The sequence below is a fragment of the Panicum hallii genome, chromosome 2, assembly GCF_002211085.1.
Source record: "Panicum hallii strain FIL2 chromosome 2, PHallii_v3.1, whole genome shotgun sequence".
NCBI lineage: Eukaryota > Viridiplantae > Streptophyta > Magnoliopsida > Poales > Poaceae > Panicum > Panicum hallii.
In genome coordinates this window covers 43,281,947-43,302,432 of record NC_038043.1, presented here as the reverse complement: position 1 = coordinate 43,302,432, position 20,486 = coordinate 43,281,947, and the positions used below count along the sequence as shown (strand labels likewise).

The 20,486-nt window shown below is 44.1% G+C and overlaps 3 protein-coding genes across 4 annotated transcripts; 1 reads left to right on the top strand and 2 right to left on the bottom strand.

The window, feature by feature from the left end:
• The first annotated feature begins 2,993 nt into the window (after positions 1–2,993).
• On the top strand, positions 2,994–7,885 carry LOC112882799 (probable monogalactosyldiacylglycerol synthase 1, chloroplastic). 2 transcript variants are annotated; one of them, XM_025947950.1, is made up of 8 exons: positions 3,005–3,684; positions 4,428–4,600; positions 5,247–5,408; positions 5,517–5,658; positions 5,767–5,991; positions 6,346–6,408; positions 6,523–6,597; positions 7,494–7,885. In XM_025947950.1, the coding sequence occupies exons 1-8, from the start codon at positions 3,163–3,165 to the stop codon at positions 7,728–7,730; spliced, it is 1,599 nt and encodes a 532-aa protein (XP_025803735.1). In that variant the 5' UTR covers positions 3,005–3,162; the 3' UTR covers positions 7,731–7,885. The 2 variants fall into 2 exon arrangements, with proteins under 2 accessions (XP_025803734.1, XP_025803735.1); XM_025947949.1 differs by having other exon boundaries at positions 2,994–3,684; positions 5,247–5,658.
• Positions 7,886–9,503: 1,618 nt separating this feature from the next.
• On the bottom strand, positions 9,504–11,852 carry LOC112882380 (aspartyl protease family protein At5g10770-like). The gene is made up of 2 exons (XM_025947426.1): positions 11,554–11,852; positions 9,504–10,917 (listed from the first exon to the last, which is right to left on the bottom strand). Exons 1-2 carry the CDS (start codon positions 11,711–11,713, stop codon positions 9,635–9,637), a joined length of 1,443 nt encoding a protein of 480 aa, XP_025803211.1. The 5' UTR covers positions 11,714–11,852; the 3' UTR covers positions 9,504–9,634.
• A 2,137-nt stretch (positions 11,853–13,989) lies between these two features.
• LOC112882480 (probable folate-biopterin transporter 6) lies at positions 13,990–18,234 on the bottom strand. The gene is made up of 5 exons (XM_025947550.1): positions 17,634–18,234; positions 16,768–17,027; positions 16,578–16,676; positions 15,988–16,161; positions 13,990–14,840 (listed from the first exon to the last, which is right to left on the bottom strand). The coding sequence occupies exons 1-5, from the start codon at positions 18,013–18,015 to the stop codon at positions 14,238–14,240; spliced, it is 1,518 nt and encodes a 505-aa protein (XP_025803335.1). The 5' UTR covers positions 18,016–18,234; the 3' UTR covers positions 13,990–14,237.
• Between the last annotated feature and the right edge of the window lie 2,252 nt (positions 18,235–20,486).

Below are 20,486 nucleotides of genomic sequence, written 5' to 3'. Positions count from 1 at the left end.
GTGTACTCACACTTGCCTTCTCTACTCTTCTGTTTTCTCTGGGATATCTTCGACTGCTGCTCAGTACCAGGCGACGTGGAGGACTACATCAACGGACTTAACGATTTCTAGGCGTTGTCTCCCAGTTGACGTCCCTGTGGCGCCCCATTCTTCACGTATTTATTTTACGCTTCCGCATTTCTTGAACTGATTCTTGATTCAGTTGTAATAAAGACAATCATTTATAATTTATACGCATTTATTTCGAGATACGTGTTGTGATATCTTGATGATTCTGTTGTATATATGCGTAACTTGATCCTGGCGCATGTATGATTGCTCGATTTATGTTCTTATAAATCGGGTGTAACAATTTGCCACAACACACGATATTAACCTTATTTTGAATAAAAATATTAGTATTTTCAATATATGCATATATTAACACCTTAAAAAAATAATGGGTGTGATTGGATGCCTGCATTCAATATAACCAGGCCTGTGGGGTGCAACCTCGTCATGATTGGTTACCCGTACCGGCTATCGAGCTAGGCCCCTGGGATGCAAAAGGCGCTCCTGAGCCAGAACCCCGGGATGCAGCAAGGAGTTCCTAGATCTCTATATAGGAAAGTGATTTATCCTTTCCTCCATTATTTTCCTCACCTTTCCCGTTTATTTACCTTAAGATTTGATGCAGATCACATGCAACACCTCTCTTTCCTTTCTCAAATCTGCAGCAATCGAGTGGATCTGAGTTGTGGACTTATTTTAAGGTAAAAGATCTAGTCCTTAGTAAGTGGGATTTTAAGTTGTTCTTTTTGCCATCCTTGCGAGTTCCCAGATAGTAAACATCATCTTTTTTATGTAGGACCGTAGATCTACCTCCCTTCACTTTTTCCCTCTTCTGTGTGATCGGGTAGGATGTTGCTATGGTAAGAAGTGATGATGGTTCTCCTGATTTGGGTTATAATTTCAATCTGAACATATGTCCATGTCAACGATGTCGTTTTGTTAATTCTGAATATATGTAGTGATGGTTTGCCCTTGCTATTAACTGAGGCTTTGGACCTATGCAGTGATGCATATTATTGCTCTTAGAGGGGTATTTGGTTCCCTTAGGGTTTATTTTAAATCCTGTCACATTGGATGTTTGGTTGCTAATTAGGAGTATTAAATATAGACTAATGATAAAACAAATTCCAAAACCCTAGGCTTATTCGCAAGATGAATCTATTAAGCCAAATTAGTCGGTGATTAGCCCATATGATGCTTCAGTAAATATGTACTGATTATGAATTAATTAGACTTAATAGATTCATCTCGTGAATAAGTCTAGACCTATGCAGTTAGTTTATAATTGAAAATTTAGTCTTTTTAATTGGCATCGAAATATTCGATGTGATATAGCTTAAAATAAATCCCTGGGAACCAAACGACCCCTTAGCTGAGGCTTTTGGATATAAGTGGTGCCGATTCTTTTTACTTGGTATTAAGTGATGATTATTACTACCTAGTCAGTAACTTCCCATATCCTTACTTTTTATCCATTAATATTGCCAATATTGTGGTCTTGCATAACTCAAAATATGTGCTACTCTTTCTTTGTTTGCCAAGGAGCTGAGCATGTGTCCATCGCCGATAAATATATATATTTCTTTTAATCTGAACTTTCGGTGCTTTTGACAATGTAACTTGCACTATTCCCAGGTCTATTCATCCTTTTGTTTTTAATTTAACTCTCAGCCAATGTATTTGTGATGTTAAGACATATATGAAATGTCAGACAAGAGAAAAATCCATAATGGATTTACATGTAATTTTTCTTTTATCAGGTTGAACCAAAGAGTAACAATAATATTAGTTTAGAATCTAGTCATTATAATTTTAGTTTGGAAATGGTGTAATATTGGTTGGAAAGTTGCTATTACCTGGCCTCCATAGCACATCTGGGTGGTGGTACCATCACCACTGCATGTAAGAGGTGACTGCACCTTGTTGTAACCACTAACCAGGCAACCAATCAAACTTACCTGCGTTAGAAGTTCCTGTACATACATGCAACCAAACAGCTGCTAGCACGAGCCTGGTTGGACAAAAACAGGCAACCAAACACATTATTTTTGCATGGATTCAGCCGGGCCCTTGGGCCTAGTTCCCTGGTACGCGCCAGGCTCGGCCGGGAAGGAAACCAATCACGCCCAATATGTATTATAAATAGCAAAAGAAGTAAAAGAGAGATAACACCATATTCTTCCTAAACCAAAAGTTAATTTTTACCAAGGTGAAAAAGTTTGGAAGTACCAACAGGAGCACGAGCACAACCACCATATACAACTCCTCATTTCTACGGTTCACTAACTCGGTTTTAGTTGGGTGAAGAATAACGATATATCTTATGACTCACGAACAAGATGATGATAAATATTCATGGATTAGTTTGGAATGATAGATTTTAACGAGATGATCACTAGTTTAATCTTAGAAGGATCATTTCAGCGTTCTAAATAACTTGTATTTTGCGTAGTTTGAAAACGAAAATCGTACTAAAAAGTTACCGATACGCCGTTGGACAGAGAATGATTTGACGCGGGACCTAACTGAGAGCGGAGGCTATTGAATCTAGTGCTTGTGTTAACTTGTAAAAGTACATCATCTTATTTGTTCTAACCTTTAAGTCCGAAAGTGCACCTACCTAGAAATTTTACAACAATATCCATCACTCAACACAAAAAAGTGATGTAGTATATCATACAAAGTTCTCCAACAAAATTAGCATAGCCAATTAGTCACATGTAACATGACTTGCTTAGCTTTGCTGACTTTACATTGAATATGAGTGGTTAGGCAGAATCTTTTACACTTTTAAGGAGCATCTTTTGCCGGGTCACAAACTCTCAATTGCAAAAACAAAGACCTCGTTGGTCATGAGCCGGAACTCATCAAATTCACACGCCTCGCCAACTCCAACGGCCACCGACCGGGTGCGAATCCACACGGACCCAACCCACCCAACCGACCCGTCGTCGTCGCGACCAAAACCGACGCGCACGGGGGGCACGGCGCACCCTCCCCCCTCCCGGCTGTGTGGCTCACCTTCCCCTCTCCCCCACACCACCACCACCGCCGCGCCCCCGCACTCGAATGTGTCGAGGCTGACCTCCCCGCCGACGCCCCGCGCCCGCGATGCCCGCGCCGACCGCCGAGCCGGCGCTCCCGGCCGCCTTCCTCTGCGTCCCGTCCCCGCTCCTCTCCGCGCCCCTCCCCGGCGCCGCCGTCTCCGCCTCCCCCGCGCCCTGCCACCACCATGCCTCCTTCCTCCCGCGCCCGCGCGGCGGGCCCCGCGCGCTCTCCGCCGCCGTGTCCGCCCCGGGCCCTGCGTCCTCCGCCGCGTCTCGCCTCCACCGGATGTGGGGCGAGTTCGCGCGGTTCGTGCGCCTGCACGGGAACCAAATCGCGCCGCTCGGGTTCGCGTCGCTCGGGCTGGGCTTCGGCGGGGGCGAGGGCGGAGGTGGTAACGCCGGCGGTGCGGGAGGAGGAGGGGGCGGAGGGGATGTGGATGGGGTGGGCGAGGTGGGGGAGGCAGCGGCGCGGGCCGAGCCCCCCAAGAAGGTGCTGATCCTGATGAGCGACACGGGCGGCGGGCACCGAGCGTCCGCCGAGGCCATCAAGGCCGCCTTCATCCAGGAGTTCGGCGACGACTACCAGGTGCGGTTTCGCTGCCATTTTCTGCGATATTAATTTACATACAATTGCACATGTTGCTCTCTAGGCTCTGCGTTCCATTATAGTAGCAGTGTTGCACTATATGTTTGTACACTTTTAATAGCATCACCGCATTATAAGTTGTACAATGTATTATTAAACTCTAGAGTATTGCTTGAATTATCGCGTTATAAGCTGTAAGAACTTGAATGGAGCAATTGATTGGTGATTTGATTTCGCTATCGTCTGTTTGACATTTAATAAGGTTGCCTTACCCTGTTAGTTCGATGTGCTCACAACCACTGATTGTGATTAAATGCTTTCCCACGGTACTATCTGCGCTCCGTTCACAACCCCTACTTTTTCCTGATGCTTAGCATAATGCTGCATTGGCGCTGTCCTTTTAGTGGAGAAGAAGGATGTCCTTTTGTTTGCTTATGTTGGTGCATTGGTACCACCGAGTCACCTATCTATGTTGGAATTATACAAATAGTCAGTACTGGTATGACACATATGGTTTAGCTTCACTTTAGTGCTGCCTTTGCTGTATACAGTAGAATGGGGAGTTTAGGCAGTTGGAACTTCTCCATTTGTGGAGTCGTGGTGCTAGTGTCATTCTGTATTGGCTTAATTCTTAGATATAGAATAATAGAGGTACAGATTTATGTCTTGTTCAGAACTTTTGTCAACATTAATAATTAATATTTATAGGTTTTGTTATTTGTAATAAAGGAACTTTGTTGCAGGTATTTGTCACTGATTTGTGGACCGACCACACTCCGTGGCCCTTCAACCAACTGCCTAGGAGCTACAGTTTTTTGGTGAAACATGGACCCTTGTGGAAGATGACATACTATGGTACTGCACCGCGTGTAGTTCATCAGCCACATTTTGCTGCAACATCCACATTCATAGCAAGGTTACTAGTTAATCACAAACAGTTCTATTTTACATTATGGAAGGGTCTCCATAGTTTTCTCGCTACACTCATGAATTACTAGGCTTGTATATTTTGTAATGAAGAATAAGGTACATTGTTTTCATATAATTTTACTTCCTCAGTGCTTACACTTGAATATGCTGTCCTTGTATGGTGGCACTGAGTAACCACTACATGATGTAGATCAGGAAAATTTGTTATGTACCTTTATTGTCTATTTCTAATCTTTCCCTTCTATATATTTCTTTTATCTGCTTGAGTTTTTTTACCCTAAATTTCCTGCCTCATTTCTGGACTCAAAAGCAAAAATGTATATGCCTGCAGTTTTTTACCTGCCCATTATGAACTAATGCTGTTCTCTTAATAAAAAGTGTCTGAAGAACAATGATAACCATGAGGAAGAACGATGGTCCCTTTTGATATTCCAGATTATAGTTATATCCTAGGACCTTTGTTCTATGAGTGCCTTTGATGATTTGAATCAGGTGTATGTGATTTTCAAATCCTAGTTGAGAATGTAGACCATGATTGCTTTGTGTAAGTTGTGTTGTACTGTAACTAGCTCTTGCTTCTTCTTTTCTATAAGATAGCTATATAATTTTGAAATCGCCATATTTTTCTGCAGAGAGGTTGCAAAAGGTCTAATGAAGTACCAACCAGATGTAATTATCAGTGTACATCCTTTAATGCAACATGTGCCCCTCCGAATTCTAAGATCCAAAGGTCTCTTGGATAAGATCCCATTCACTACTGTTATCACAGATCTCAGCACTTGTCACCCAACATGGTATGCTGACTTCAATGTTCGCATGAATCAACATCATTTTTTTAGTTTCTTACCAAAATGTGACATACACTCTTACAAAGAAATAGTTATTCTATTGTTGTCCCTTAGGTTCCATAAGCTTGTCACTAGATGTTACTGTCCATCAACTGAGGTGGAAAAGAGAGCACTAAAAGCGGGACTGAAGCCCTCACAGATTAAAGTATATGGCCTCCCTGTCCGGCCCTCTTTTGTCAAACCTGTTCGACCAAAGGTACACAATTTCTTCAGCTAGTGACAGTGTTGCATCCTACTATTTTATGAATTTATCTTATTTTGGGAAGTTACAGACTGTAGTATCTATTGCTATCTTCTTTAATAGGATGAACTGCGAAGAGAGTTAGGCATGGATGAAGATCTGCCTGCTGTTCTGTTAATGGGTGGGGGTGAAGGGATGGGTCCTATTGAGGCCACTGCTAAAGCGCTTGGTGATACTTTGTATGATGAAATCCTAGGCGAACCCACTGGTCAGATACTTGTGATTTGCGGGCGTAATAAGAAGCTGGCTAATCGATTGCAGTCAATAAATTGGAAAGTTCCAGTTCAGGTACTTCCCTAAAAGCTGATTTGTAACATCCAATAATTTTAACATTATGGCTGCTGCCTTTCCAGTTTCTTGATGTTGCTCTTTCCTCAGCAAGAGCATTTTTATCCAACCTTTCCAACTGCATGATAGTTTCAATGAACTTAAGCCAAGCCACATTATTTATTGGCAAGTAGCAATTGCATATTATGAACTTAGAATACATGAGCATGTTCTGTTTACTGTGGCCAAAATTATCTGCATAGGTTGAGCTGAAAATATGTCTCTAAAGTTAAAGTGTCTCTTGTACTTCAGACCTCCAGCTAGTCATACTATACCCAGATTTATTTAATCCTTGTTTTCTATTTAAAATGTTAGGTGAAAGGTTTTGTTACAAAAATGGAAGAATGTATGGGTGCTTGTGATTGTATCATTACGAAGGTATGCCTTATATTAGCATCTCATGTTCAAATCAAGCACTTTGTATTTGAATACATGATACAACTTTCATGATTGGTGGCGATGTGATAATACATAATTTATGTCGAATTGCAGGCAGGGCCTGGTACAATTGCAGAGGCGATGATTCGTGGATTACCAATTATTCTAAATGATTATATTGCTGGGCAGGTATTTTCTTCAGCACCCATTGTAGGGTCTGCTTGATTCTGTTTTCTTTTCATGGTGCTGATCTGTATGTTGTTACCATGTGCCGTTTTGGCATTTGGCTGTCCGTAAATATAGGCTATCATAATAACATTGAATCCCCTGGGTCATTGACTTATTTCTGTGTTTTTTTTGAGAATTCATTTCTATGTTAAATATCTTGAGAAGTGGTTAGTGAAAGTCACTTAAATAGCAGAATGCTGTACTGTCAGAGATTCATGTACCACCAAGCACAAGCTTAGCTCCAAATCATTGCCTATGTTCTTTTTATGGATAAATATCCAAAATTTACTTGCCCATGAAAGATTATCATCTGTTTGCTTCATCCTTTGCTTCATGCCATATGACCTTAAGAAAAGTCACAGCAGGTATAAGCAAGCAATAAGCTTGTAAGCTTATACCCTTGGAAGGCTCTTATGGCAGGGTTCAAGGAAAACACCGAAAGCCAGTCTATGTTCTGTTGAGACTAGTCAAATTGAGCACATTGGTTTTCTACAAAAGGGCCAGTTCAGGACATCATTTGACCTTATTTTTAGGCAGCTAAGATAATCAGTTATAATGTTACTTCCTGGACATAACCCAAGTGGAAAACTTGAGTTTTTGCTAATTGCCTGGGTGGGATTCTTCCCTTTTCTTTTGCCCCAAATTCAACTTGCTAAACCCAGCAGTGTCACTTATTTCTGTATGCATCATCAAAGGCTTATTTTTTTTATTTCTTTTCCCAGTTGTCGAGGTATTTTATCATGCCAAGAGTGCCAAATATATTAGCAACCTGTACATCATCTCAATAAGCCTATGATCATGAATCTTTTGTTAAGCATGATATGTCTTATCACTAAAATAATTTATTCACTCAACAGGAAGCTGGCAATGTTCCGTACGTTGTTGAAAATGGATGCGGGAAGTTCTCGAAATCTCCAAAACAGATTGCAAAGATAGTAGCTGACTGGTTTGGCCCAAAGTCAGATGAATTCAGAGTTATGTCCCAAAATTGCCTCAAACTAGCTCGACCGGATGCGGTGTTCAAAATCGTCCATGACCTGCACGAGCTGGTCAGGCAAAAATGTTTTGTACCCCAGTACGCATGTGCAACATAGAGGTTGATTCTTCCATTTTAGTTTGCACTTTTTTTTCTTCTCTCCCATGCGGCACTAGTTATAGCTGATTGTGAGGATTGGAAATATTGATTGATTTCAAATGTCTCCATGAGAGATGAAATTGTTTGAGCGCTCTAGTTTTGTTTCCCCTCTCAGTTCACTCGTGTGTTCGGATCAGAACTGTTATGACATGTGAGTGCAAAGGTTCTGGAGCTTGGGAAACTGCAGGAAAAAGGCCGCTAGATCTGAAGGGTCTCAAAACTCCCTCCCAGTGAAATTCCCAAGAGCTCACACGGAAGACATCGATTTTCATCGATCATTAGTGTAACCATATTCATTTTCTCTCAAATTATTTTAAGCTACAGAATCTGCTCTGGAGGTCGTGGTAGGATCTGGTCAAGTCAAACATGGGAGCTCTGTCCATAGGTTGCCTACTTGACTGACACTTCCCTGATTCCTGAAGCCCATCACCCAATGACACTATTCCTGCATGGTGGCAAATCCTCTGCCCTCTGATCTCAAGTGTCAGGCGCTCTTCTTAACCCCTCAAAAATACTAGGGTCACTTGCTAAGTCCCAGCACAAAGCAGCCTTGAGCTGGAGGGTGTACACTCTTTTGGCACACAGCCTGTTCCTTGGTCGCTTGCGCTGTCCGCACCACACCCACCGAAAGGGCGGCTCCGGCACGCGGGTCAGGAGGGGGGACACCGTCAGGTCTGGTGAGCTCGTTATGCTTAGCGACTGTGTTGTACTGGTTTCACGGATTGTGCGTCCGTGATTGTACTGTAACTCACTCCCTTTTTTAATGCTGTGTAGTTTTTGTTTTCTCTAGTATATGTCTGTTTTCAAGTGCAAGGCTGGAAATGGGAAGTACAGTCTTTTTAACATTCCGTGGACTGTCTCCAGTAGAACAAAACAACTCTCTCTGGAGTATGGAACTTCTGCTACGCCCATTTTAGAGAAAAATTAAATATTTCTGTAGTATCTATCATCACAGATATGTTATTCTCCGTCTTAGATGTAGCCACACATAACTAATTACTAAATAACTATTGCGTATGATTAACGTAATTAAGTAATACGATCCAACAATAATTTCTAGTTAGTTAGTTTGATCAGTAATCTGACTGCCGGATGCATGTATAATAGTATTGCCATCTACGACCGTTGAATATTCTTATGCGAGAATTCATATTATTACCTTAATCCGTACTCCGATTAGCAGGGGTGTTGGATTGAGATTCACCAATGTGAGGCTAGATTTTCCTACATTTTCTTTTGTGATACTGATACCGATGGAAACCATCATGCGACATGATATGATCTGTATTCTGTAGCATCACATTCCTGCACAGTGCGTGTGTGTGTGTATATATTCCCTGTGCGCTGTTTTCTTGCAGGTGTCTTCAAATGGAAAGGCCGCGACGCCCTCCATGTCTGAAATTCTGACCACTAAAGTGCCGGCATCGCCTGATCTCCTTTTCAGTCGCATAAGATTTTATATCACTCCCTCATGTGGCTGTCGACATGTCTTGTACACTTGTCAGGGCATTGCATAGTTCCTTTCATAATCCTTACCTTTTTTTGAAAAGTTTAATCTTTACCTTTTCACTAACTTGTTTCTGGCAATTGCCCAATCACATTACCAATGGGTTACAAAATTAAACGTAAAACTCCACAGGTTTCTTGCAAGACAATTACTCCTAGATGAAGAGCAAAAAGAAAAAAAAAAGGCAGAAAAACAGATATAGTAGAAGCAGTCATGAATGCTTGTACATTTGCCAGCAACCGAATACTGTATTACCATTTGCCAATCACCAGAGGTAATCTCGAAACAAATCTGCAAGTATAAAAATATTCACATATATAGCTGGTGGCTGCCCCCAGCCCCCATCCCAGTCAAAGTCAAATGTACCCACAGGTCTCCTGTGCGAACCCAACCTGCGACGCCGAGGTGTCGAAGATGACCCTCAGGTTTTTCTGCTGGTAGTTGCCGATGATGGAGGTCTCGTACTCGGACCTCAGGGCGGCCATGGCCAGGCACACCTGAGAGGAGTCGCTGCTGACGAAGTAGAGCACGCCGCTCGAGTCCACCTCCACCTCCACGCCGCCGTCGAACACGAGCTTCAGGCTGGGTACCTGCACCTCCTTGAACCCCGTCATGTCGAAGCAGGTGTCGAGGATGGAGAACGCCGGCGCCTGCGGGTACTCGGCGAACTGGCTCAGGATCTCGGCCTTGACGGCGTTGTAGATAGACGGCGCGAGGCTGGTGATCACGGTCCCGGAGTCGACGATCACCTTGCCCGACGAGAAGCCTGGGGACTCCACCTCCTGACCGCCGACCGTGATCCCGGTGAGGTTGAGGAAGTAGAATGGCCCCTGCAGAGGGTCGGACACCATCGAGGTGTACACGATCGGAGTCGAGTTCCGGTACACCGACGAGTCGTCGCCGAGCACCAGCGAGCCCGACGAGTCGGACTCCTTGAGCGGCAGGCAGTACGAGAAGACGCCGCCGAATTGGTCCGCGGTTTGGGAGACGAGCGAGAGCTGGCTCCGGCCGAGGCCCATGAGGCCGGAGGTGCCGCCGAACGGCGCGCCCTGGTTGCTGGTGCCGCAGCCGAACACGAAGCCGTCGACGGCCTCCCCGGCCAGGCTCAGCTTGTCGCGCGCCAGGACGCCGCGGGAGTAGGAGCCGTCGCGGTAGCTGAGCGTGTAGCTGCAGGCGGGCCGGTCGGCGCCGCCGCACGCCGGAGAACCCGACATGCCCGTGGCCACCTGCAGCGCGTCGCAGGAGGACGAGTTGCACGGCACCGCGGCGTAGGACGGCGACGAGGACGGGTCGAAGAGGGGCTCCTGCTGGTCGTGGCACGAGTCGCACGGCTTGCACTGCACCCAGGTCAGCTCGCTGGCCGTGTCCACGATCACCGTGGCCTCGCCGCCGCCCAGCCCGACGGTGGCCACGTAGTTGAGCGTCCGGAGCTTCGCGCCCGAGCTGACGGGCACCTGCGCCTTGGACGCAGCCGCCGCCGACCCGATCAGCCTGTAGTTCTCGATGCGCCATTGCAGCGACGCTACGCGCGCGGCGTCGGAGGACAGGAAGGCGTCGGCCTCCTCCTCCCTGCTTTTGCTCGGCGCCGAGCTGAAGCTGTGGTGCCTCAGCTCGAGCACCGTGGCGCCACCCACCGCTCCTGAACATTGCAACCAAATCGAGAGTGAACACCATGGGGATGAGAAGAAGAGTCATGAGACGCCTCTCTCTCTCTCTCTCCACTTCATCATCAGCAGCTGAAAATCCGGGATGGTGTCACCACCTACCACATGGAAATTTAGTAATTTACTATTCTTATGGTTGTTTATGTAATCCGTCCACATTAAAAAGTACTTGGGACGTGCTACTTCAGGCAGTGCCGGAGCCCCGAGTCCCTGACCCTCAGAACTGAAAAAGCACTATGGAAATCGCATTGCATTCCTCTTGCAGACCCATCTCGGCGGCCTCCATTTTCATGGCAAGATGAACGAGTTCTTGGCTGTTTCTACTCTCTCCAATTATGTGCCTTTCTAATAGTAGCATCTTCACAATTTCCAATTAAATGCATTTCCGGAACGGGAGTAAACAGAATCCACAGCACCTCGCCAAGAACAGGAACTATCCATGAATCGAAAGGGATTGCCATTGCTGACATTACACATGTCCATTGGGACTCACTGTATCTTTCTGTTTTTCCCCGAACCCCAACCCACTGATTGATTCCTCAGTCCGGAGAAACCAAGCAGCGGAGCAGAGAGAAGGGAGGGAAGGATTACGATTTATGAGGAAAACTTACTTGACCTCAGGTGGTGCTTGTGCCTCCCCTGCAAGGCTCTCCTGCTCCGGCTCCGGCTCCCCTGCTCCAGGCAATGCACGCCGCCATTGCCACCTGCTGCGGCAGCAAGAAGAAGAAGAAGCAGCAGGGGCAGAGCAGCAATGCAAGCTCCCCATGCCATCACTCGCGCGCCCAGCTCAGCTGGAGCTCTCCCCCACTTCACTGTCAAGAAGAGAGAGAGAGAGAGAGAGAGAGAGGAGGTCAGGAGGAGGTGGGAAGAAGGAAGTGAGAAGAACGAAAGATTCTCGGTGGCGTGAGCTTGAGTGAGGGGTGAGGTAGGCTTGTTGCGGCGCATGGGAACAAAGGCGCAGCAGCTGGCGGCTGGCCGCCGGGTCGGGGCCGGGGGTGGGGGCGCGGTGGTGTACTCGCTGTGGGTGAGGGGAGGAATTATTGGGGGCTTCACATGCATGTCCTCTTGCCCGGCCGCAGCACCAGACAGTGCTCACAGCGCAGCACACACACACTCGCGCGCGCGCGCGCACACGCTCTCCCTCCTCCTCCCTCTCTCTCCATCTCGCTGAGCATGTGGGGCCCAGGCCCTCGCCGCTGACACGTTTCTTTATTACCAGCGCAGCAGTATAGTAGTTGTAGCCATGGGGATGGGGATGGAGAGGGAGAGGAGGAGTATCTTGCGGCGAGGAAAAAGAGGCGTGGAGTTTGGTCATCAGAGTGCGTGGGTGGACGCATTGAAAACCGGGCGTGAGCGACATTGATGTCCGCGGCAGGGCGAGGCGCGCCGCGCCGCGGGTGGTCGGTCAGCGAGCGACGCAGCCTTGTCTGGGCGGGCACTGTAGCAGTAGCGCGGAGAAGAAGATGCCGCCACGATCGAGCGTGCGAGGCTGCGAGCCCATGGGACGGAGGAGGAAGACGACCGACCCCCGAAGCCAAAGGGGCCGAGGCGTCGCAGGGCACTGTAGCACTTGGAGTGGAATTGCTGCGCGCGTGAGTTGGGGGTGTCCAGACTAAACAAAGGGAACAGTGGTGTTCGTGTGTGCGCGTGCCGTGAGACGAGACGAGAGGATCGAGCTCGGCCGGTCTCGCATGTGCTGCTCTGGTGTGCAAGAGACATCGTCATGTGGAGCTGGAATTGGCAAGAGTAATGGGGGCTGATGAGACCGGTGACATTTCTTCTTCGGATGGAGGGGCTGTAGGGCAATGCCGTGTTGATGGATCGTGTGGAGAAGCTGCGTGCATCGTCTGCTCGGACTTGGTTCTGGTAATGAGACTCGCACAGGACATTGGAAGACCGGTCTCTACGTATGTCCAAATTTAAATAAACCAGCACCGCTGGATCTGATTCCGATCGTACATCTCGATCTTCTTTAGGCTCCTCTTGGGATGTATGTTCCGCTCATTAAACATTGTTGTTGCTCAAAGTTTTATAGGTATGACCATCAATATCTCAAAAGTCATATGGATTAATATTTTTATTAAGGTCGGCATTATTAAATTCATCGCCAAATTTTTTTACAATACATTAATTCTTTCTATTTAAATAACATATTTATTTTTAGATATTGCAAGTCAAAGTGCCACATGGAAGATTGTGTCCATTGCATGGTATAATGCATTTATATTTGGAATAAGAGGAAGCATGATATTAAGGACATCGTCATGTTATATAAAAATGATATTTTATCTAGCAATTTTCTATGAAGATGTTACATTTCAAATATACAGTTTTTCATGATGATAGTACATTGATTTTACTTTATCAATTAACATATTTCTTTATATATTTATGGTGAGGTTTAAACTAACTTTGATTGTTAGGAATCCTAGAACACCGTACATTTAAAATGGGAGACGTAAGAATTGCCTATCTTTCTTCATCTTTTATACGAAATAGTTGGTGCATAAAGTTTAATATAGTTAGAAATGAATTTTCTTTTATGTCTTCCACGCTCCTTGTTGATAACTCCTTCTGGTCAACATTACCTAATGTTTTTGTCAAACTTTTAAATTTCGACCGTCATAACTTTAAAAACATTCAGTTTAGGTTTACAAGGTATATGCTACAGGTGAGGTTTAATGATTTAAAATTTTAATGTGTGGATTTACCTTGAAAATATTTTTGTTAATTTTATAAGATGTTACAGGTACTCCCTCCATCCCTAAATATCTGTCGTTTTTACTTCCCGAGAAACAACTTTGACTAAATATATATTAAAAATAATTAATATTTATGGTACATAACTAATATCATTAGATAGATATTTGAATCTAGTTTTTTAATAAATTTATTTGGAGATACAAATATTGCACGTATTTTGTACAAATCGAGTCAAACTTCCGGCATGGAAACCATCGACGTCAGTTAATTGGGATAGAGGGAGTATATGCTAATACGAAGCAGTGGTCAAAGTCGCACCTTGAAGATGAAAAATCAAAGCCTTTACTATTTTTTATAAGAGTGAGAGGTCCAAGATCTTAGCAATATTTTGATTTTTGAACGATTGTTCTATTCTAAGGAGATGTTGTAAGCTCGACTAGGAAGAGAAAGTCCACCGTGCCTCTGCTCCAAGTGTCGCAGTTTGAGATCTACTAGGATGACAGAATGTGATGTGACACTAGCCATGACCCTGGTCCATTGATCCCGTTTCATTTACTTTTGTACACAACAAGGTGGATCATATATTCATATGTCATACCTCGTCAGTGTGGGAAGTGAGCATCGCGAGCTGGAGCCTCTCCTCCTCGTCATCGGCCACGGCCGCCGGCGAGCTCGCCACGAGCTCGCGCGGCACGAGCACGTCGGTCTGGTCAGCCGTGGGCACGAGGAAGATGGCCCCCAGCGTGGCGAGCCTGAGCACGTTCCTGAGCAGCACGGCGAGCCAGAGGTGGCCGAAGTCGGTCCTGGTCACGTGCAGCGCGCGTAGCACGGTGGCGCCGCCGGCCTTGGCCGCCAGCATGCCGAGGCTGTCGATGCACATGAGCAGCGCGAAGAAGGTGCCCTCCACGCCGGGCGGGCACAGCTTGGTGCTCAGCACCATCATCGGCATCAGCCGGACACGGCCCACCACGCGGGAGACACACTCCTCCAGGGTCACGAAGGAGGCGTCGGGCACGCCGAGCGCCAGGTTCCAGCGGAGCACGAAGGTGAGGTCCAGGAGCCCGGAGACGCCGTAGAGCAGCTGGGCGTAGAAGAGGATGCTCCGGAACGGGTAGTCCTTGAGCCACTTGTGGTAGATGAACACGCCCACCATGGACGCCACCGCGCCGATGGCGTGGACCAGCCCTACGAACTCCTGCATGTATGGAGATAGGTTCAACAATGATTTCATGCAAATGTATATACTGTTCTCATGATAGCGATGCTCTTATGTTCTGTTCGGCATTGGCGGTTTTTTTAATTAAAAAACACTTGATTTATTAGGGCCATGATGCAGTGTTGAAATTGAAGATGCGGTGTTGTAGAGATACTTTTCAAAAGTGGACTGGCTATTCAAATCCAGGGTAAGATTCTAAAATATGGGGAGCGAAAAAACTTGGGATAATGTAGTTTACCATTTCATCATGGACATCTGTTAGGGACATTCAGGGCAGCATTACTGAGCAGCAATATTGGTGGACCAGGACCTGCATCCCAGATTCCTAATCTGAAGGACAGCTTTTATATAGGTTTCTTTCTGATACATCTTGCTTTTGTTAGTTTCAGTTTACTGACAGTGACTGGCGTTGTACCTCAGTGTTCTATTTTCTATTTCTATTTCTTGCGTTTTGTACTTTCCTCATTCTCTCATGCACTTTTAGCATTGTAAGGATAAATATATAAACTATGCTTCGGAGATTAAAAGGTAACTGTATATAATAAAAAGTGAAAATTATCATGAGATGAAGATGCGGAGAAAGCAAGGAAGTCGTATGCCTGCAATTCCTCATGCTGTATTATTACTAAATGTTTTTGAGAGCAGAAGTATTATAGAAAAAACAATTCATGTCAGGACCATATCAATGACGAATGAACCACATACACCAAGTTTAATTTCATTGGTATTATTCTACCTCCAGTTCCCAGTTCAATACACCCCTTTCCCCCTCACCTGTATGACTACAACAATTAATTCAACTAAATCTTCTGTTAAGATCCTGCGCTTCTACAGCTGACTAGCAGTAGATTCAGTTGATCTATTTACTCTGAAGGCACTTCAAGATGCATGGGGCTGCAGGTGCTACAGGATGACCTCAGCTAACAGAATCCAGTTGACTAATATGAATTGCATACTCATTTTTCTGAATATTCTGTAGTTCAGGCTCCATATTTGGGTCATGCATGCCATGGAGATTCAGAAGGTGCAGGACCAAGCTATTATGTTGTTCAAGGTTATCATTGCTCTAGTTAACAGATCTTCTGATTAGCAATGTCGTTAAGGAGGTAAGGAAAACTACTTTTACCTGTGAAAATCCAGGATTTGGTGGTGTCTTGTTAGTGTACCAGTAGAACTGCCCCTCATGGGTGCTGATACTCAGAGCCAGAGATAGGAACATGTAAAGAGATGGTTTCCACACTACTGGATACTTTATAGTCCGAACCATTCCCTTCACTGCCCCACTAACCTTGTTTAAAACCTGCATTTCATTAGCATATCAATTATTCTCCGCTTTTCATGTATCTTTCATCTTCATAACTATATATTCTTATTTCTTCCCCACATGTATGCATCTACACCTGTTCAGTTAACTCTCCAGTTCCACTTGACGTTCAACTGAGAAATTGTGAATTTATTTAAAGATTTACTTGAAGAATATCAAATAATGAAGCATCAGATTCATATTATACTTGAATTTTGCTAGGAGCAGGTATTCCAGAGGAATAACATAGAAAACCACAATTCAGCTTTGCACAAAACGAGCAGCTTGAGATGATGTCAAACAGAGCATCATAGTTGCCAAAATGAAGCACTAAAAGAGATTCAAATTTAAAATTCCAATGCAAACAAAAAAAAGATCACAACTGAATGGTGCCAGATCGGTGATCAACATACCTTCTCTTTAACACTATGTTGATACGTTTTCATCTCATATATAAAAAATCCAAGGAAAACCACTGTGGCTGGAGGTATAGCCATCACACCTAATGCACCCTATGGTGAGCAAAAATTCATTCAACATATAATTCCTCACTGAACCAACACAATGAAGCTTAGCAAATTAGAGCATTTGACAGATACTGACCTGTGCCCCAAGATGGTGGACAAACATGCCACTTGTGGCATACCCAATAAGTGCACCTAGAGATGATGAGAATGCACAAAGACTCTGCATGTCTGGAGCCAATGCCGGCTTATCAATACTGTTCTTTGCGATGCAAGCATCTATCGTTACATCGGCAATGGCGACTGCTGTTGAGATTCCCACCAAGCAAAGCACAGCAGAACTCACTGGGAGTCCGGTAGCCATTGCAACAATAGTAGCTGAGACTGTTCCAAGTATTCCTACCAATACGAAAAGTAAATAAGGATTTATCAGCAAAGTCTAAATTTGATGCTCCCAATAGGGAGGCCGACTGTTTCCCACAAAAAAAAATGTCTATAATTGCAGCAACCATTGGCCTATTATGGCAAAAACATAAAGTAATAGTGCTAAAGTAACCTGAGAATCAGTAATAATTAAGATCAAACATCCAATAAATAATGCGCACACTGCCAAGGATTCAAACCCACTCCACTTCGGTATGTCAAAACAGTTTCTCATCCACATTTACCAAATTCTTTTCAGCCCCACATAGGCATTAGACAACAACCAGCAATGGTCAAGCTGAATTAGAACTATGTTTTCTGTTACATCACAACATCTGTCGAATCATTATCAAGCAAGAACATAGGCAATTGCAACCAGCTAAATCTCCAAAGTCCCAATCCAAAGTGCTTAATAGTAAAGGTAAATCCCTGAACCAAATCTTTATTTGCGTAGACACATTACTGAAATTAGTATATACATGATACTAATAGCAACAGATAAAAATCATGCCTTTGAAATGATTCTTTTGAAGAAAAAAATTGTCTTTATAAATAGATGGATACCCGGCCCGGCCGGCTGACCTGAGAAGAGGAAGTACGGGCGGCGGCGGTACCCGTGGACGGGGAAGACGTCGGTCATGACCCCCCAGAGCGGCTTGAGCACCCACGGCACGTAGAAGAAGACGGAGAGGAACTGCACGGTGGCCGGCTGCACCTGCTGCACGTCCTTCCAATAGTAGTCCGACGCCACCCGGAAGAAGGAGCCGGCGAAGCCCTGGCTGAGGCCGTACACCAGCACCACCCCGGCCACGAACGTCGCGCCCAGCTCCCGGCACAGCATCCGCACCCACCGCACCGGCTCCATCACGGCGGCCGCCCAGGCCCGCTGCTGCGACGGCAACCCCGGCTCCTCGCCGACGAGGTGGTCCGCGTCCATGGCGGCGTCCTCGTCCAGGTCCAGCATGGTCTCTTGGGCCTTGGCGAATTACTGATCGTTTCTTGGCAAGTTCTTGAGCGCGGCGCGTGCTCAGATGTAAATGGGGTCGGAAATGGATTTAAGAATTGAAAGCGAGCTTGGCATTAGGTATTAATCTATGGAGTTCGTGGGGGTTGGAGATGGAGTGGACTGGGGAAGACTTAAGCTTGGGAAGGTGAAGCTGAGCGTCAGTGCTGGCTGACCAGCAGATCAGGGGAATGCGTTGCCAAATTGGTGGAAGCTGGAAGGCACCAAGCGTAGCAGACATATGAGACCGGATTTTCGGCAAAAAAAATTGTCTGGGAACGTAGAAGTGCAGATGCCGTAGAGTATGGACAAATTGGTGTTGAAAAGACGAACTGGTGGAAGAGGCAGCAAAGTGCACATTGTACTCATTCAGTCACAAAAAGACAAACTTGTAATTCCCTTTTACTCATATCTATTATCTGTCCGTTTATGCTAACTAACAAGATGCCCGCACAAATAACACGAGTAAGTTTTTTTCAAATATTTAGACTTTTTCTATAAAAAATGAATGCAAATAGTTTTATTTAGTTGTATCTTTATAATTATTTTGTCCTAATGGTCCACAAGGTGCAAGGTGCAATCGTTATTTTTTTATATATTTTGTGGTGTATTTTTATAATAATTTAGGAGAAAAATGTATTTATATATTTATTTTAGGTATTTACTAAAAGTAATTAAATATTTATATATTTATTTAATATAAATAATATTTTTTAAAAAAATACTCGTGATCTACAATTTTGTTCTTGAGTGTTGCAGTTACCGTGCATCATAAATAAAGTATCCGTAGATTTGAAGATTTAAGTAAGTGGTTCAATATATATACCACCAGAAGTATAATATATTTTTTTATTATCCTCCAATCACCCTTTAATATAGCCTCGTAATGCATAATATATATTATCTTATTCATAGCTATCTCCATTATGCTCCAAGAATCTTTACCCTCTATGTCACGGTAATTAAAGATATATTGCTGATAGTGCATGTCATTACCTTTCGGTGAACACTACCGGTAACTTACTATGGCCTATGGACGAGCTTGCATGCCAAACATTGATTTTCAAGATGTTTTATTCTAAATCTTGTATCATCACTCTACAATGGTTCATCTATCGTTTCTTCTTTTCTAAAAATTTTTAGATCTCGACTATCAACAAATGACAATGCTACGTAGCAAACATCACCATCTCGGTGCTTCTCATTGTCTCTAGTGATGAATGTCATGCTTTGATAATAGAGACAATGCAATCTATATTAGAGTACTCATCAACTTGGTGATTGGGCTAAAAGTAGTCATCAAGTCAAAATTGCATTTTTATTATTTGTATTTAACCTATACTATTTATTTAGTTATTTTCCTTCCTAATTTGCTTCTTAATCACTATACAAATTAACTACTAATTTTTATATTTAAACTCTTATATTTATTTATTTATTATTCATATTCGATATGAACTCTTTGATCAACTGCTAATTTTTGATATTTTTAATTTCAAATTTAGCTATTTTTCTATCTTTTTGTTAAGTCTAATATTAATTTTATTATTTTCTATATCCCGAGTTTAGCTATTTACTAATCGTATTCAACGTGAACTATTTGGTAAGTTCTAACTTTTTATTTTTTATTCTAAATTTAACTATTTACTAATCGTATTCGGCATGGACTATTTGGTCATATTCTTATTTTTCTTAATTTTTAAATATAAAATTAGCTATTTATTAATCGTATTTGATATGGACTTTTCAGTTAGTTTGGACCGTTAGATCTTCATAAAATCCAACGGTACAAATTCTTCTTTTTTAAATTAATGTGGGAATTTCTATACCCTCTCGACGAATGTGGTGGCTTATTTTAACACTCCTTTAAATGCTAATATTTTATTTAATCTCTAATCTCTACATTCAAAATCATATTGCTTAATTTTTAGTTAAAATAGTCTTATTTGTTCTACAAATTGATAAACCTTAGAAGAACACCTGTTAACTTTGCACGCGGGGTGTACGAGATGAAATGCTGTAAGAGCATGGCCGCGCGCGTGGCATGACATCGCGGCCATGACACGGCCTGGGCGCGTCTAGGGCTGCATACCAGGTCCACGACGGGTCGTGGCTTTGGGGGCGGCAGCTTAAAATGCGTCTGCACGAGCTGCAGTGATATGTGGATCCGAGCGGTCGCAAGCAAGGCATGGGCACAACGGTGGCCGACAGTGCTGGTGAGCGAGGCCATGCTTGGCATGGCGTTGCCATGCCCAGAGGAGTGTGCGCAGGCGATTTGGTAAGCTTAGAGTGTGAGAAAGCAAGGTACTGCTATCTTATGCTTGGTTCTTGAAGTAGTTCTATCTTGTGCTTGGTTAGTTAATTAATCTTGTAAGCTTGGTGCGCCGATTTCTTGAAGGTTTTTGGCTCACCGGCAAGTCATTGACCATTCG

Bases quoted from the DNA above. Each gene is read 5' to 3' on its own strand.
- LOC112882799 (XM_025947949.1), top strand. From the start codon at position 3,163: ATGCCCGCGCCGACCGCCGAGCCGGCGCTCCCGGCCGCCTTCCTCTGC. The intron at 3,685-4,427 runs GTGCGGTTTCGC...ACTTTGTTGCAG, and splicing joins AGTTCGGCGACGACTACCAG to GTATTTGTCACTGATTTGTG. The intron at 5,659-5,766 runs GTACACAATTTC...CTTCTTTAATAG, and splicing joins TCAAACCTGTTCGACCAAAG to GATGAACTGCGAAGAGAGTT.
- LOC112882380 (XM_025947426.1), bottom strand. From the start codon at position 11,713: ATGGCATGGGGAGCTTGCATTGCTGCTCTGCCCCTGCTGCTTCTTCTT. The intron at 10,918-11,553 runs GTAAGTTTTCCT...TGCAATGTTCAG, and splicing joins CAAGCACCACCTGAGGTCAA to GAGCGGTGGGTGGCGCCACG.
- LOC112882480 (XM_025947550.1), bottom strand. From the start codon at position 18,015: ATGCTGGACCTGGACGAGGACGCCGCCATGGACGCGGACCACCTCGTC. The intron at 17,028-17,633 runs GTCAGCCGGCCG...TCGTATTGGTAG, and splicing joins CCCGTACTTCCTCTTCTCAG to GAATACTTGGAACAGTCTCA. The intron at 14,841-15,987 runs GTAAAAGTAGTT...CCATACATGCAG, and splicing joins CAAATCCTGGATTTTCACAG to GAGTTCGTAGGGCTGGTCCA.